The 16,321-nt window shown below is 35.6% G+C and overlaps 1 protein-coding gene across 22 annotated transcripts in view; it reads left to right on the top strand.

The window, feature by feature from the left end:
- The window catches only part of PHF21A (PHD finger protein 21A), a 194,764-nt gene that overhangs the window by 28,370 nt on the left and 150,073 nt on the right, over positions 1 to 16,321 (top strand). For 13 of the 22 annotated variants that reach the window (XM_042957616.1, XM_042957615.1, XM_042957609.1 and 10 more), the window contains 4 exons: positions 908 to 1,019; positions 6,628 to 6,771; positions 11,887 to 11,919; positions 14,209 to 14,295. In XM_042957616.1, coding sequence (XP_042813550.1) covers positions 6,718 to 6,771; positions 11,887 to 11,919; positions 14,209 to 14,295 — 174 coding nt within the window. In that variant the 5' untranslated portion in view covers positions 908 to 1,019; positions 6,628 to 6,717. The remainder of the gene's footprint in view (positions 1 to 907; positions 1,020 to 6,627; positions 6,772 to 11,886; positions 11,920 to 14,208; positions 14,296 to 16,321) is intronic. The other 9 variants (XM_042957617.1, XM_042957614.1, XM_042957613.1 and 6 more) reach the window with 2 other exon arrangements.

Below are 16,321 nucleotides of genomic sequence, written 5' to 3'. Positions count from 1 at the left end.
ATTTTCAGTGTGTGTTGTTTGTATAATTCCAAATGAGGAAAGAATAAAAAGAGAGAGAGAGTGAAACGTAGCAGTGTGAGGGCATAGAGGCAAACACATTTTTTCCTTAATATCTGCTTTAATATCTACTCTAACAGCTTATAAGTTGTCACACTTCAGTCATTTTTTTGAATGTCTCATTCAGGATTGCACATTGCGCAGGGCAGTCTAGTGACTAAGAATCAAACAAATATCAACCTTATTTGGAGAGCATGTATTATGATAAAAAAAAAAATAAACAAGAGAGCTGGAATAGGATAGTTCCCTGATGCAAGGCTACTTCTTTTTGTTTTTGTTTTTGTTTTTTAAATTCTCTCTCTCAATTCATAATTAACTTAGTGGCTGGAGTAGATATTTGGTTAAGGCTTCGTTTTGATAATTTACTGTCCTTGAGGTGTTTCTCTTATCTTTTAGGGATTGGGCTTTGAACATGAAAGGGAGGCATTTGAACCAGTTAACCTTACATCTGACTACCTTTTTATTCTACTTGCCTTTCCCTCATGGAACATTTTTAAATAAATAATCACGAACCTATAGCCCTTTTCTTTGAGATGTGATAGAATCACAGAATCTTAGAGAAGGGACCTTAAGGGCTTTCTCTTCCAGCCTTTTACCAGTGTGGCAATTTCTTCTCCTGTGTCCCTGTCAGATTGTTATTCGGGTACATATTGAATACTACATTTTAAAAAATACTACATTAAAAAAAAAGTGTAGCTCATTATTTTCTGTAATGTATTCTGAGCAATTCTAGTTCCACAGAAATGAGTAAATATTATTGAGGTGGGGTGGGGGTGGGAAAAATGTTCTGTGGTCAAATAATTTGGGAAATGCTGCGTTAAACAAAGTTAAACAGGTTTCTTTACTGCAGGACTTCTCAGAACCTTTAATATGCTAATGTGCATTGTGAATCTCCAAGAGGGGGATATGATATGCAGCATTCTTGAATACTTCTAATGACAGGGAGCCCACTACCTCATAAGGTAACCCATTCCTTTTTTGTACAGCTCTAATCCTTAGCTCTTCCTTAAATTGATCTGAAATCTATCCTCCCATAACTTCCACTTCTATTAAATTCTTACTGGTTATGCCGAGACCACCACATACTCTTGTGTTACCCTTTGTGTAGTAAATATGTATATGATTCTGGCCAGGACTGTTTTTAATCATTAAATAGCATTCTAGTAAATGTGTCAACCAACTCTAAAATCTCGGCCTCGTTGTCACTATGTTCTTAGACACTCCTCTCCAGCCTCCTTCATTCTGAATTTCTTTTAGTTTTTAAATTTACTCCCAGTGTTCTTGTTGTTGGGTATAGTTGGGATGATTTTAGTGGATGTGCTTGATTTCTGTAAAGGGTAAGAAATAGAAGAATGTGTGTGTGTTGGCTAGGCCTGGGCCTGGGAGGCTGAGGTAGAAACTACATATCAGAATGAACGTCGGTGGTAGGGAGAGATACAGACCCTGCAGTGGACCTGGGAAAGAGAGGGTGCTGTTGGGAAACCTGACTTCACCCTGTGTTGCAGTGGTAGGACCTGTGTAGGTATTCCTTTTCTTTTTCTAAATGAGGATCTAGCCTCTCCCCCAAAAAACCAAAGCACGGAGAGGAGAGATATATATATTCAAACACATTCAGACATTGTCATAAATCTAATTGTGTGTGTATGCATGTATAACTCTCATCCCGTGGTTAGGAAACATCAGTCTCACTAGCTGAGGTGATTTTTGTCAACAGCTATTAATACCAGGATTTGAGCAGAGGAACTTTGGCAGCTTCAGAAGGTAGCCTCTGAAATCAGGATTGCCAGGCTCTTTGTGCAGTAGCCTTTACTGTTGACATGTGGAGTGTCATCAAAGAAATGCCACCATGAAAATAAGAAACAAGCATTGCATTGTTTTCTTAATGTAATTTTTATTCATATTAATAAGTGTTAGGTTTTTTTAATTAATTTTTTTTTTTTTTTGAGAGAGAGTGAGAGCAGGGGAGGGGCAGAGAGAGAGAGGGAGACACAGAATCCGAAGCAGGCTCCAGCCTCTGAGCAGTCAGCACAGAGCCCGACACAGGGCTCGATTTCACGAACTGCCAGATCATGACCTGAGCCAAAGTTGGACGCCCAGCTGACTGAGCCACCTAGGTGCCCCAGATGTTAGTTTTCAATAAATGTTTCTAAAGAGTTTATTATTTTTAGTATCTGTAATAATTTTTAGCACTATTAGTTAAAAGTTAAAGATATTGTATCTCTTAGCATTCTAGATACACAGTAAGAAATGACTATTTTGTACAAATTGAAACTTAATATTTTAGTATTAGACATATGATGAGTAAGGACACATAAATCTGTCAAGACTTTCTACTTTTTTTTTTTCTTAATCTCTACACCCAACATGGGGCTCGAACCTAACAACCCTGAGAGTCGCATGTACTGATTGAGCCAGCCAGGCACCCCAAGTCTCCACTTTTGATCTATGTATTACTCAGAATACTCTTTAGAGTAGGTTTAGTTAATTTTTTAAAAAAAGAAGTAGAGGGGCGCCTGGCTGGCTCTGTCAGTAGAGCATGCGACTCTGGATTTCAGGGTCATGAGTTTGAGCCCCATGTTGGGTGTGGAGTTTACTTTTAATCAAAAAAAAAAAAAAAAGTGGAACCTTACACCAAGTAAATATTTGGTATAGAGAACATTGAGCTGTCCATTTTTAGGGAATGCAGTCTGAGGGCACAGTGATTTATAGTCTTAATGTTAAAGAAAACTTGATAGATGACTTGAGTTTTGATTGGAAAAAAGGTTTATTCCAATTCAGGAGCAGAGCATTGTTTCTTAGTAGGCAGTTCAGAGGTATAGCATCACTACATCATTAGATTGCTAATGAAAGACCTAGAGGTCACATATTTCTAAGCAGGACTATACCTGGTAAAATAGTTGGAATTCCCTTTCTTAGAGAATTGGATAACAGGAAACCCTACATACAGTCTTCTCAGCAATATACTGTTTTGAGAAGTTTATTACAAAGTTTGTGTGTATGAACAAGAGTTAAGTATGTTAAGAATAGTGTAGAACTTTGTAGTTTACAAAGGGCTTTTCATAGAAGTTCATCCCTTTTGAAACTTCTAATGCTTTGATGAAGTAGATGATAACTGTTCCCATTTTTCTGAGAACCCTGAAGGCTGAGAGTGGTTACACAGCAAGTAAATGAAATTTGTTTGTTTATTTGTTTTTTGGGGGATAGTGAGTGTTCTTTCCAGATAGCACGGCTCCTTTTTTAGTGGGATTTGGTTACTACTTTTATTTTGTTGGTTTGTGGAGTTTTTATTTGTTCATGTTTTTGGTTTTTTTTGTTACTTGAAGGTGAGAGGCCGCTAGGTGTCCCAGTAGTTTGACATGTACCGTTTTGAAGGTAACAGATGTTGGTATATTGTGCTAGGCAATTGCCCTCTGTGATGGTAGCATTTAGAGCTTCTGGGTATCTCCATAGAGTGTGTCGATTACTGCTTTGTGAGTTTGTTTATATTTACCTTGTAGCAACTGGTTTGTTAGTTTTAACTTACTGGAATTGGTCAAAATATGATAAATCATCTTTTTACAAATTTAGTAAATAAAACCTTTTTTTATGATGCCATTAACTGCCCCCAAATAGTCTTCATATGACAGCACATAAGTTGTCTATGCCCCCAAAATATTTTTTAAAAGGATTTAACACATTCTTGCCTTGTTTTTGTAAGCTATAAATATATGTATATAATTTATTCCTAGAGGTTGAGACCAGTCTCTTAAAACTGCTATCCAGAAAGAGAACTTTTTGAAGAAGTAGGATATAAAATGAATCTTCTAATCCCTTCGTAAGTTTTTCTATAACAGGCCACTCACTTTTTTAACCCTTCAGTGTTATTTTGAAAGAAAAGGAATAATTGGCATTTAGTCATTGCCAAATAAAATTTTGTGCCTCTTTGTGTCTCTAATAAGCAGACAACAATCTGATGAAGGAATAAAAGCTGTCAGCTCCTCATTAACTTGAGTTACAGGCTTCATATCCTGCGAGGCACTTTTTGACATTTAGAGCCTTCAGGTTAAATCCTGGTTTTACTTTTTCTTTTCCTGAACACTTTGTTTCATCACTACCAAATTTTCTGAGGCTTTAGCTATCCTCAGTTAATTTTTTTTTAATTTAAAAAGAACTGCATATTTTCTGTGGAAAAATTTTAAAACATCAATACTCTGAAAAATTGAAAGTAAATAACCTTTAGTGCTACCACCCAGAGAAAACCAGGAGCAAATTATGAAAGTGCCACCTGACCTGTCCTCTTGACAGCTCAGAGTATTCTTATTTCTACAAGTCTTTGTCAGTTTGATAGGCAAAACTTACCTTCTTGAAATTTACATTTCTGTGACTATTGAAGATGGATGTTTTTCATGTTTGTTGGCCCTTCTTATTCTTCTGAGTTGCTTTTTCATATTTTTAAAGTTAATTTGTGAGCACTCCCAATATATAATTTATGTTAACCCTTTGTTATGTATAAGTTTCTATATTATAAATTTTCCATGTTTTTAACCTGCCCTTTGTTTCCAGAGTTTTTATCTTGACTCGAAGTGTGATGTTTTATGTTACTACCAGTAAAAGTAAATATGGCCTTTCTATTGTTGAAAATATCCCATTAACTTCAAAGTGATTCTTAATTTGACAAAAATTATAAGGAATCAATTTTGGACATATTTTCTGATAGTACCTTGCAAAAGTTAAAACTAACTCAACTAAATCAGGTACTGTTTTCAGGAATAACTCTAATACATATAAGTTACAAGTTTGAGTAGGGAGATGGTTTTTAGCATTTAAAATGAAACTGGGGGCACCTGGCTGGCTCAGTTGGTAGAGCGTGTGATTCTTGATCTTGGGGTTTTAAGATCGAACTGCACATTGGGTGTAGAGATAACTTACAAATAAAATCTTTATAAAAAAAGCAAAATTAGAGTGATAGTATAGTCTTAGCATTTGCTTTTGTATGTAAACTTACATGACAGCAAAAACAGTTATTAGTCTTAGTAACTTTATGATTCGGATATTTATTACAGCTCCTTAGATTTTCTAAGATAATAAGTAGCTAAAAAACTGCTTTTGTAGTTTGTTCATCAAAATATGTCTCCTTTTCCAAATTATCTCCCCTAAACATAATGCTTTTTTTGGTTGATAAGTTTTTTGGTCGATAGTATCATTGTACAGTGGTCCTTTCCTAGTCTCCATATATGTAAGTTTGAAGGAATTTTACATTTTTGAAACTTACTGTTTTTTAAGTTGGAGTATTTTGAGATTACATAACATAGCACATAAATCCTAGGGGGGAGATTGCCAGTGATGTTTTAAGTCTAGTGAGATTAAGCAAATGTAATGAAAATTAATGTTCACAGGAATATATTGTACAGTTAATGATTCTACTATAACTGTTAAGTCAGGGAAAACTTAGGTTGAATACGGACTTGATTCATAGGTAAATAATTTTTGGAAAGTGCACAGATTATGAATCTTATTGAATTGGTTTAAGGAGTAGTGGTTCTTCTAAGTTCCCGATTGTTCCCTTCCTCAGTTTGTAAGAATGCTGAAAAGCTGCTCTCACTACTACAGGTTTTATAGTTACAAAGAAGAAAAGAGAAAGAAGTCAAGTTTAAATTTATTCCGGCAAAAGCAAACTTTTGCTTTGGGAGGGTACCTAAAATCACGTCTAAGGCCACATTCAAGAAAAAAAACGAAAAGAGAAATTAGCCGTTGAGTTCATGTAAATTGTAACAGTGATGAGCAGAGCAGAACGGGAGGGTTCACATTCACAAATCTAGACTTTTGGCATTATCCCACTAGCAGTTACACACACAGCCACAAGAGCTGCGCTGACGGGTTTGAAGAAGATGGTGTTCGTTGTCAAGCTGAAGTGTCTAATCTACTGCTAGACCACCACCTCTGTAGATTTATTTTTTAACATGTCTGTCTTAACTTTGTGGAAAGCACAGTTACATTGCATTGTGCCTGTGTAAAGTATTAATTTGGTAAATGTAAACCTTTAAGGGACACCAGAATTTTCCTGTTTTCAGTTTTATTTTTAAAATAGTATTGAGAACCCATCCAGATGAAAGTACCCTGGCCTTCTTTAACCTCTGAGAGACCCTGAACTTCCCAGTTCACTCTGTGTGATGAAAAATCTAGAACCCTGTTGTTATGTGTCTCTAAGACCGTGTGTCCTGGGTGGTTGTAGTCTCGCCCTCTAGGTTCCCAGCTCCTCTAGGGCAGAAGTGGTCTTGTTCAGCTCTGTATCCTCAGAATGTGTATGTACCACAGTGCTGAGCATCTAAGCATGCTTAGATGCCTTCATGACCAGAGTACACACTTTTCCCCCCATTTCTTACTTATTTGAAGTGTTCTGTAGAGGAATGTTCAAAGAATAAAATCCAGAAAGTTTTGATACTAGTTCAGTATAAAACGATTCATTTTGGGAAGCGATCTGTTTAGGAAGTGTCATGCCCTGTGTTAGAACATCAAATAATTTTCAACTAATATAACTTATTTAATATGAATATTTCCTTTGTTACCAAAAACATCTTATGATCTCTACAGCTGCAGTGAGAAGAGGAGTTTGTTATTTTAAACGGAGGCTGAAGAAACTGTAGACTTAGCAGACATAAGAGAAAGTGGAGAAGGTGGAGGATGGAGTTGCAGACTCTACAGGAGGCTCTTAAAGTGGAAATTCAGGTTCACCAGGTATGTTCCATTATTGGCTTCTCCCATGTTGTGTTACTAAGTAATGGCTAAGATTAGTAAACTGGCCCATCTCTGAATTTCAGTAGTTTTTAACCGCATTTCAGACAGTTGTCCAAGAGCCATGTCGTTGGCTTTCTATCACTGTGTAACAAACTCACTGATAATACTTTTAAGAACTTTACTTTAGGGGAACGTGAGGGGCTCAGTCAGTTAAGCATCTGACTTCGGTTCAGGTCATGATCTCGTGGTTCATGAGTTCAAGCTCTGCGTCGGGCTCTGTGCTCACAGCTTGCAGCCTGGGGCCTGCTTTGGATTCTGTGTCTTCCTTTCGCTTTGCCCCTCCACCTCTGTCTCTGTCTCTCTCAAAAATAAATAAACATTTGCAAAAAAATTAAAAAGAAAAAAGAACGTTAATAAAATATTCCTGACTTCCTTTCTAGAGAAAACAACGGCATGTTTTTTTCATATGCCAAAGGTGTTAAAAAAAAAAAAAAAGCTATTTTTATCCTGTGTTTGGTTCATCTGAAGACTTTGTTCATGTGCCTTGACTTGTATGTTTTAAGTAATGAGACATGTTTGACTGTCATTTATACCAAAGTTTTTATGCATAACTCAGCTTTATGCCTTGATTCCAATCTCTAGTAAACAAAACATCCCATGTTTAAATTTCAAATTTCACAATTCTTACAATTTACCTCAGGTATGCATAGGCTAAACAAATCTTAAAAGTATATAACTAAAATTACATTAATAATTACTTTTATATAATATCAATAAAAATATTAAATATGTATAATATATTTTATATGTATATACATCTTATTTAATATAACTGTAACCCAGACATAAAGCTATCCTTAAATAACAGAATCATTAATATTTATTTTTGTAAGCAGAATATCACTGTCTATATCCCTTTTCTAGACATTAGCTGAATGTGGTCCTAGGTTCAAGATAAATGCATACACACACACACACACAATTAAAAGTGGTAAATGATGATGAATTGACTACTTTTGAATGTTTGGGGCGTGGGAGTAGAAAGGAGAAGGGGACTAATTTTCTAAAGGTGTTTTTCCTAGGTATAGTTTCTCTTGTTTTACCTGAATAGTTTAAGGTTAACTTCTGAAATTGTTGGTAACACACCTTGGGGGTTTGATAACTACTAAATTTGCACATTGCTTAGATTAAGGTGGATGAGAATTTACAGGAAAGCTTCAAAGGCATACACACACACACACACACACACACACACACACACGCGCGCACACACACAAAGTCTCTGTGTATTCAGAATCCCTGCTGCTGCTTTGGATCTGTTAAACTCTTGCTCAGCAGTAGTCTTACGGTTTGCTATGTACAGGTGGGCTTTTCTGTGTGAAGAGTGTTTTGTTTTATGGTAATTGTAAGAAATTTAGTATATAATAAGTTATGCACATTTTATTTCATTTGGCCTTGCTTCTGTTAGTAATTGGGAATAAAAATCTGTTTATAAAAATAAGTTTGTCTTTTTCCCAGGTTGTAAGTATTTTAACCAAGAGGTGTGTGGAATACTTAATTTGGCTGAATGGAAAATGACAACAGTTAAATTCACAATTTGTTCAAAGCTTACATCATCACAGAGGAAATTGCTGGAGAACAATAATCAATCTGAAATTTGTATGGATCAAAGATATTTAATAAAGTTGTACATGATTTTAGGAGATAGTCCTCCTCTCAAGAAACAAATTGAACTAAATTACTAAAAATGAGAATTCTTAAATATTATTGGGGCACCTGGGGGGTGCCTCAGTGGCTCAGTTGGTTAAGCATCCTACTTTGGCTCAGGTCATGATCTCACGGTTCATGGGTTCAAGCCACATGTCAGGCTGTGTGCTGACAACTTGGAACCTGGAGCCTGTTTCGGATTCTGTGTCTTCCTCTCTCCCTGCCCCTCCCCTGCTTGTGCTCTGTCTCTCTCTCTCTCAAAAAAAATAAACATTAATTAAAAAATTACATATTATTTTGTTTTATATTTTCCATTCAAGCATAGCATTTTATGAAAATTACAATTATGAAAAAATTTAATGTTTTTTCTTTTAAAATCTAATTTAATTTGTTGGCTCAAAAGGGATATATATAATATTCTTCTGAGAGTTATCCCAGTGTCCTAATATTTACATCGCCTGTTTCCCCTTATATTTAACTATTTTTTAGCGTAAATCGGAGCTTTTATAGTCATCCTTAATTATTACATATTTTGTTTGTACAATAATAATCATTTATATGTTGATGGATAATATTTTTAACTTATATACTTACAAAACATTTTCACTGTAATTACATTTGGAATATTATTTTGGGAAAAAATTAAGTATTAACAGTAAATACAAGTGACCTGTCTTGTTTGTAAATCTGATGTTGTTATTCTGGTTAGGCATGTGTTAAGCTCCATGATCACTGATCATGACGAGTTCGGGAATGCCAGAAATGACATCAAAGTAGGCACTGGCTATTAGGCTGAGGCCAGAGCCAGGTCATATATTTGACTAAATGCCGGAGCAAAAACCACCCCTTTTGTATTTCCAGTAAGGGATGGAAGTAGGGCTGAAACGGAGTTTACTGGATAGACGCATGTTAGGAAAATATTGCTGTGGTAGACGTATATTTTTGTTCTTTATGGACAGGGAGATGGCTAAGAAACTAGCAATGTACACATGGTTGATGTGGAGTAAATGTTTAAATCATAATGGTTTGTGATGGGCATCTCATCTCTTTTGAGAAATTGCCTTTTGATTATTCTCACACAGATTTGATAGAAGCCGTATTTGAACTTTTGGAGTATTTACTTTACATGAAACGGAGAATAGTATAAAGCAGAGGTTAGCAAACTTTTTCTGTAAAGGGCCACATGGTAAAATTTTTTATACTTTGCGAGTCATTTATGGTCTCTGTCACTACTCTGCTGCTGTACAGACAATGCAGTGTCCCAATAAACTTTATTTATAAAAACAGGTGGTAGGCAGAATTTGCCTATGGGCTGTAGTTTATGCCCACCTTTGGCATAAAGTATGTCCTCATAAAAATTGCTGCATTCTTGCAAAAGAAAGTAGCTTAACGTTGATAACACGGTGTCGGCTTAAAGTCACTAGGGATTTGGATGGTCTAGTTAAGTTGCCCAGCTTGTCCTGACCTGCCTCTGATTATCTCAAATGCAGCTTGACTACTTATAGATAGAAAAATTGGTTTATTTATTTCCTCCAAGAATGAGGGCCTAATGTGGTTATCAGTCGGTTTTTAAGTTCCAGTGTCATGGAAGAAAACCTTTTTTTGGCTTTAAAAAGGCAACTTTAGTGTAGTAGCCAACTCTCTAGTAATTAAGGTAAAAAAAAAACAAAAACAAAACCAAGGACCTTTTTCATTGAAGAGTGTGGCTACCCTTGAGGCTGCACTGACAAAAATGTGTATGTATAAGGCATGTTTCAGTTTCACTGAACTCTTAGAATGTGTGTTATTACTGTTTTGTAGATTAAGGCCAGGATGTAGAAGAGTTACTACTGTCACATATGAAGTAGAATATAGTAACATATACCTTCTGTTGCCAGCCTCGGCTATCCAGAATGTATCTTAGTACCTGAAGTAAGACTCTTGACCGTCTACAGTAAATATTAGAAGTCACTCACGAGAGAGTATACATTTTACTCAAGGGGCATTTCTTAAGCTATTACAACCTATTCGATCATCTTAGAATTAGTTCATTGAGCATATCACACGCAGATCATAAGTAGCAAATTTGAGTTGGGGTTCAAGGGCTCTTGGAGGAGACATAATAATATTAGCAAGATTTGCTAGCTAACTCCTTGGCATTACAGAGTAGACTGAAAGGGGTGCCTGGCTGGCTCAGTCAGTAGAGCATACAACTCTTGATCTCAGGGTTGTGAGTCCAAGCCCCAGGTTGGGAGTGGAGCCTACTTTAAAAAAAAAAAAAAGTAGACTGAAAAACTAAAATGCAGACATGAGAACTCCTTAAATCATAGCAGTGAGGGGCCTTTATTGTAAGGACCTATTGTGTTGTTTATGGAATAGTATACTAATTGATATAATCATGCCTGTATCAATAAAAGCTGACTTTTGTTTCTATTTAAGAAGGCAGATTAAGTACATATTTTAGAAATATTTTATGACTAAAAAATGTAAAAGTACCTTGTCACGCAAAGAGAGGGACAGATTTTTTAGTTACATGAAAAATTCACTTAGGGAACAGCTTATTCCCAGATACTTTTAGGAATCAGCCTGGTATTTTTTTATCCTTCAAATTCTTCTCTCCCTGGGTATTGTTACCTTTGGGCAGTGATGCTTTTAGAGGTTGGATTAGGTCAACAGACATCCATTTTTCTTTCCTTTTCATTTATTTGGACTTCTGCTTTCCTAAGTAAAGGTCTTTCTCGTTAAGTATTCTGGTAGCACTCTCCTTTCCGGAGGAACCCAGGTAGGTACAGTTTTGTCTTGTTCCTTCACTTCCTTACTTTTAAATAAATACTGAGCATCACTGCTCCACTTAGTACACCCCCCCTCCCCCCCAGAGGATAGTGGCAAAGTCGAATCTGACACTAGGCTCCTTTTGTGGTTAAGAACCAAACCAACAGACTTGCCAAATCTGTACTTTGCTGTATACAAACAGGCCTGTTTTGTTATGGAAGCAGCTTCTTTCCAGGCCTTTTGGGACTCTAAACAATGACAACATTTTAAAGGGATGTTTGGCTTTTGGAACATCCAGCTTGCTTAAATTGCTTTTTTAAAGCCCCCATCCCCCACTACTTCTCCAGTTTTGTTAAAAGCAGGAGATTTTCACTTCAAAGTGCTAGTTTTATATATGTATAATATAATATATTAATATGTTATTAATATATAGCAATATAATATGTTAATATAACATAATATATTAATATTATATATACGAGGAAGAGTATCTCATTAACCTTTTATATGGATCATAGACGCTTTTGGTCTATTCTGATTGCATGTTTTTCATTTTTTTGTGTGGACTTAAAACTTTAGATTTTGGAGGCCAAGTCTGATTAGCCATAGTGGGTTAATATGTAAGACTAATGGCTCTTTTTCTCTCTTTATCACCAGAAACTGGTTGCTCAAATGAAGCAGGATCCACAGGTAAAATACTACTTTTATTTTTTTAATTTTTAAATTAAAATAATTTAAAATAAAGTAGCCATAACATACTAAAATACAGACCAGCACTTAAGTTTATCTCATCTCTGACAGCAATTATTTTTAGCATATTGGTTTTCATGTCATAAGGGTTGAGAAAAATCCAGTCATTCTATTATAGTGTAGCTATTATCATTTCATCTTTGTTTCACCATCACTTTATATTAATTGCTTTGAGTATTTGGGAGAAAAATTGAGAGTTAATACTCTTCATGTAGCTTAAATTCTACTTCCATAAGCACACTTATTTAGATTCAGAGTTTATGGGGCTTTCTGTAGTCTCCGAATTATTGTATATGGTCCAGAACCATTTTCATCTTGTCATAGTTTATAGTACAGAACACTTAAATACTTAACTCTATGGCTAAATAACTTCAGAATAATTTTTAAAAATCTTAAAAAAAATTTTTATCTTTGAAAGAGCCCTTAAAGAGGGTTTTAAAAGTACCTTATGTAACAATCCAGCAGATCTTACCTTCTTTCTAAATTCTCTTAGGAGTTTTTGACTTAGGCATTTTATTCTCTGTCCCTGAAGAGAAATCTTCCTCAAATGTTATCTGGTCTTTAGGGTGCCCGAGTGGCTCAGTTGGTTAAGCACCCAACTCTTGATCTCACCTTAGGTCTTGATCTCAGCTCAGGTCTTGATCTCAGGGTCAAGAGTTCAAGCCCCATGTTGGGCTCTGTGCTGGGTGTGAAGCCTACTTTAAAATAAAAAAGTTATCTTGTCTTTGATGATTATATTTATTGTTCAGGAAGTGTCTCCTTTGCAGCCGTTGTTAGTGGGTCATAAGTTTGGAGAGTATCAGACCCTCAGGATTTGTTTACCCATAATCTGTTTACAGAACACTTAGATCCATTATATATATACATAAATATATCTATATATATATGTAGATATTTTTAACTTGTTAAACATGCCATACACACCTTATTGTAAAATTAAGAAAATAAGTTCTTGGTTGAAGAATGGTACTGAAACAGATTGATTTTTGGAAGTGGGAAATATATCCATTTCTACAAAAATTTAGCAGCCGGTGGCCTGTCGTGTTTTAACATAATCCATTGACTTTGAGAGCTAGCGTTGATAGCCCATACTTAACTCCTGTTTGACAGTCCAACTTCTTTGAGAAGCTTTTCCATCTTTATTTATTGTTTAAAGTATATAAAAATTTAAATTAGATTTAGAGAATTAAGAGGCAGTAGACCTTAGATAAATAGTCTCTTTTATATTTAATATGGTAACCTACATTGTCAGCAACTGAAATATTATTAGAAAATATTAGCATTTCTGATATAGCTGGTGGTCCTGTAACAGAGCAGTCTTAGAGCATCTGAGGTGGGCAGAAAGTTGTTGAACAATCTTATGAGTGATCTCGTTAGAGAAGCTTTATATCAAATACACTTATAAAAAAGACAACATAGAGTAAACATAAGGGGGGGGAGGATGTATGCCCTTACCCTGGCCGAAGACCAAGCAGGGGTGAATTGAAAGAAAGCGTACAAAACAATGAAGAAAGATTAGTCTTTTATTGGAGTGATATTTAGTCTGTTAGTAGGCTGTCCTTCTACATTAAGCATTTGAAAATTTTGATTTTGGATTTTTTCCCCCACTTGAATAGAAAGCAAGCATGTGCAGTGTGTATCTCATCTAAAATAGTATTCCTTTTTGATTCCTAGAATTTTAGAACTGAGAAAATACCCTTGTAGTCAGTGTGTTAATTTGAATGATGTAGTGTTAAGGCAGGTGCAGCACTGACAGCTTTTCAAACCTAGGCTAAAATAACAAATGTGCTCTATGAAATAAGAGAGAGGGCAAGTGGAGGAAAAACTCTTATCTTTATTGATAATACCATTAAGCATGCGGTGTATGCATACTTACAACTTCCATTTTCCTGCTTTTGTCTGATTAGCAAAGCTTTAGGTTTTTTGTCAACTGATACTTTCTATAAAGAATAACAATATTTCAATAGAAAGGAGTACTATTACTGTGCAAGATGCTAAAGTATAAAACTTCTTGTAGTTTGAAACAATTGCAAAGAAACTGCCCCTGTTCTAGTGCTAGGAGCTACATTTAGGATTTGTCCATTAGGATTTCGGTGGTAGTATGACTGCAGTTTAATGCATGGCAAAGTTGATTGGCTAAATGCTTAAGATTGCTTCTTCATTTGTAATACAGTGTGCATAAGTCTTCTTGCTACTATTCTGTTAACAAATGAAATATCTTTCTCACAGATATTTTTTCTTTCCAATCAGAATGCTGATTTAAAGAAACAGCTTCATGAACTCCAAGCCAAAATCACAGCTTTGAGTGAGAAACAGGTAGGGGAAAAAGGAGGGGGGGCATATTTTTAACATTGTGTTCTAAAGATATGTCTGCTCGAGGCTTCTAGGAGAACTGCTATTTTTCCTCATGTGTGAAAATAAGTGTGGGCAGCCAGACTCAGTTTTAATTTTGTTTGAGCTCTGTTTATCTATTTTTATTTTTGGTTGAAATCAGCGTCTAGAGTATCCCATGGGTATATGTTACTGGCAAATATCTAAAAGCAATGTGCAGGCTGCTGTTAACTGTGTTAATTAAACTCTATAGCTTACCCATAGGGGACAGAGGTAAAGAAAGTTAGTGGGAGTACGTGATAGAGAATCTTGTAGTTACTGGATGTGTCTTGTTAACCCGTTTTAAAGGCTTGAAATGACATTTAACTTACTGTGGAGAAAATGGTTGTAAATAAATTACTCTAATTGTAGGTCTCCTATTCTCATTATCATCATACCTTTATATTCTTCTTTATTAGATAGTGACCTATTATGTAAAAAAAACTTCGGCGGAACCTTGTTAGATTTATTTATATAAAAAGCAAGAGAAGAGCATCTTGCTTTTTTTCCCCAGGACATCTGGAAAGTGTTCTTTGGGATTTCTTGTGTAATGACCTCTCCTTCACCAATTCAGGCAGCTCCTGCCACCAGGTGGAGTGTGACAATTGATAGAGCTCTAAGTAAACGTCCGTGGTATTCCGACAAAGCATTTGTGTTCTTATTCCTTCTCCACCACCCTCCCTCTGGTGAAAAGGAGCAGTTTTCTGTCTTGGAGTAGGTGACTGTGTGTGAACCAAAAGGATGAGGTGATTTGCAATCCATAGTTCCTGCTAGCGACATGTTACTGAAGATTTTTGACTGAATAGTTCTCAATAATTGATTTTTGTGTGGTTTTTTAAACTTTTATTTCGTGAAATAATAGTAATAAGAGTAATTTATTCTTGGAGATTTCTGATTGTGTTTGTATTGTGTGTTCTAAGGGGCGAAAGAAATTTTGAGAACTATGTGGAACAGATACGAGTCACTAATGGTTCAGAATAGAATCTTTACCCAGGCTGCGTGAACGATGGCTTTTTTTCTCCCCACTCCTGTTCTTCTGCTTCTGCGTTTCCCCATCTTGTCTTCTCCAGAGACAGGAGGTATTTTAGATTAGGGAATTGCCAAGCTAAAATTGGGAGGAGGTAGCATGGTAGAGAACAATTTGTAAGGAAAAAATATAAACAGAGTTCGTTAGTATGTATTTGGCTCTGAAAGCGATTCAGTTCTCTAAAGTCAAAATGATGTGTGTTAGTGAAAGTGTTCTAGCTTTGGAATTCTGTTAGCACTGAGCCGCCTTATAGTTTCAGGGTTAGTTTGACAAGATGCCAATGAATGACTCACTTTTGCTGAAAAATGCACGTGTTCCAGCAGGGAAAGAAGGTGAGAACTGATTAGTGGAGTAGGGAGTGGGGGATGTTGTCACAAAGTTAAGACAACCTAAGGCTACATTTGGGGAAAATGGGGCAATTGAAAAATTGTATTTATTTGAAATTTTTGTTTGTCAGAATTGATGTAAAGATTTGGTTTATTTTTGTATCTTTTTATTCTTTAATTTCTTTTTCCTACTAGGGGCCTCACTTAATAGAAAATTGCAACCATTTATGTTTATGTTCAGTAAGACATTTCGTCAAGTGGCAGACTCTGTCATCTGAACGAAGCTTGAGTTTTAGAAATTAGAATTTTAAAAAAACGGGCCTGGCATCAGGAAAATCTTAGGTATAAAAGTAAAGAGAACAGAGTCAGAAGCTAAAATGCAATCTTGGCAATTTTTTAAAATTTGCTTAACTCTTAAAACAACCTTTTTGATAGAACAGAAAATATAACATTTTTAGGTAAGCTAGTTCTTGAAGGAAGCACAGCAATAAAGTTCAAAAACTGGTCCTTCTTCAGACTTATATCCGACACGAAACATTGATAATTAGTTTCAGATAGTTTTATTTTACAGCAGATGCCTAATGTTGAATGCCTAGCATTTTTCTTTTCCTTCTTAAAA

The sequence above is a fragment of the Panthera tigris genome, chromosome D1 (assembly GCF_018350195.1).
Source record: "Panthera tigris isolate Pti1 chromosome D1, P.tigris_Pti1_mat1.1, whole genome shotgun sequence".
Classification (NCBI taxonomy): domain Eukaryota; kingdom Metazoa; phylum Chordata; class Mammalia; order Carnivora; family Felidae; genus Panthera; species Panthera tigris.
This window is presented reverse-complemented; position numbering and strand designations above follow the sequence as displayed.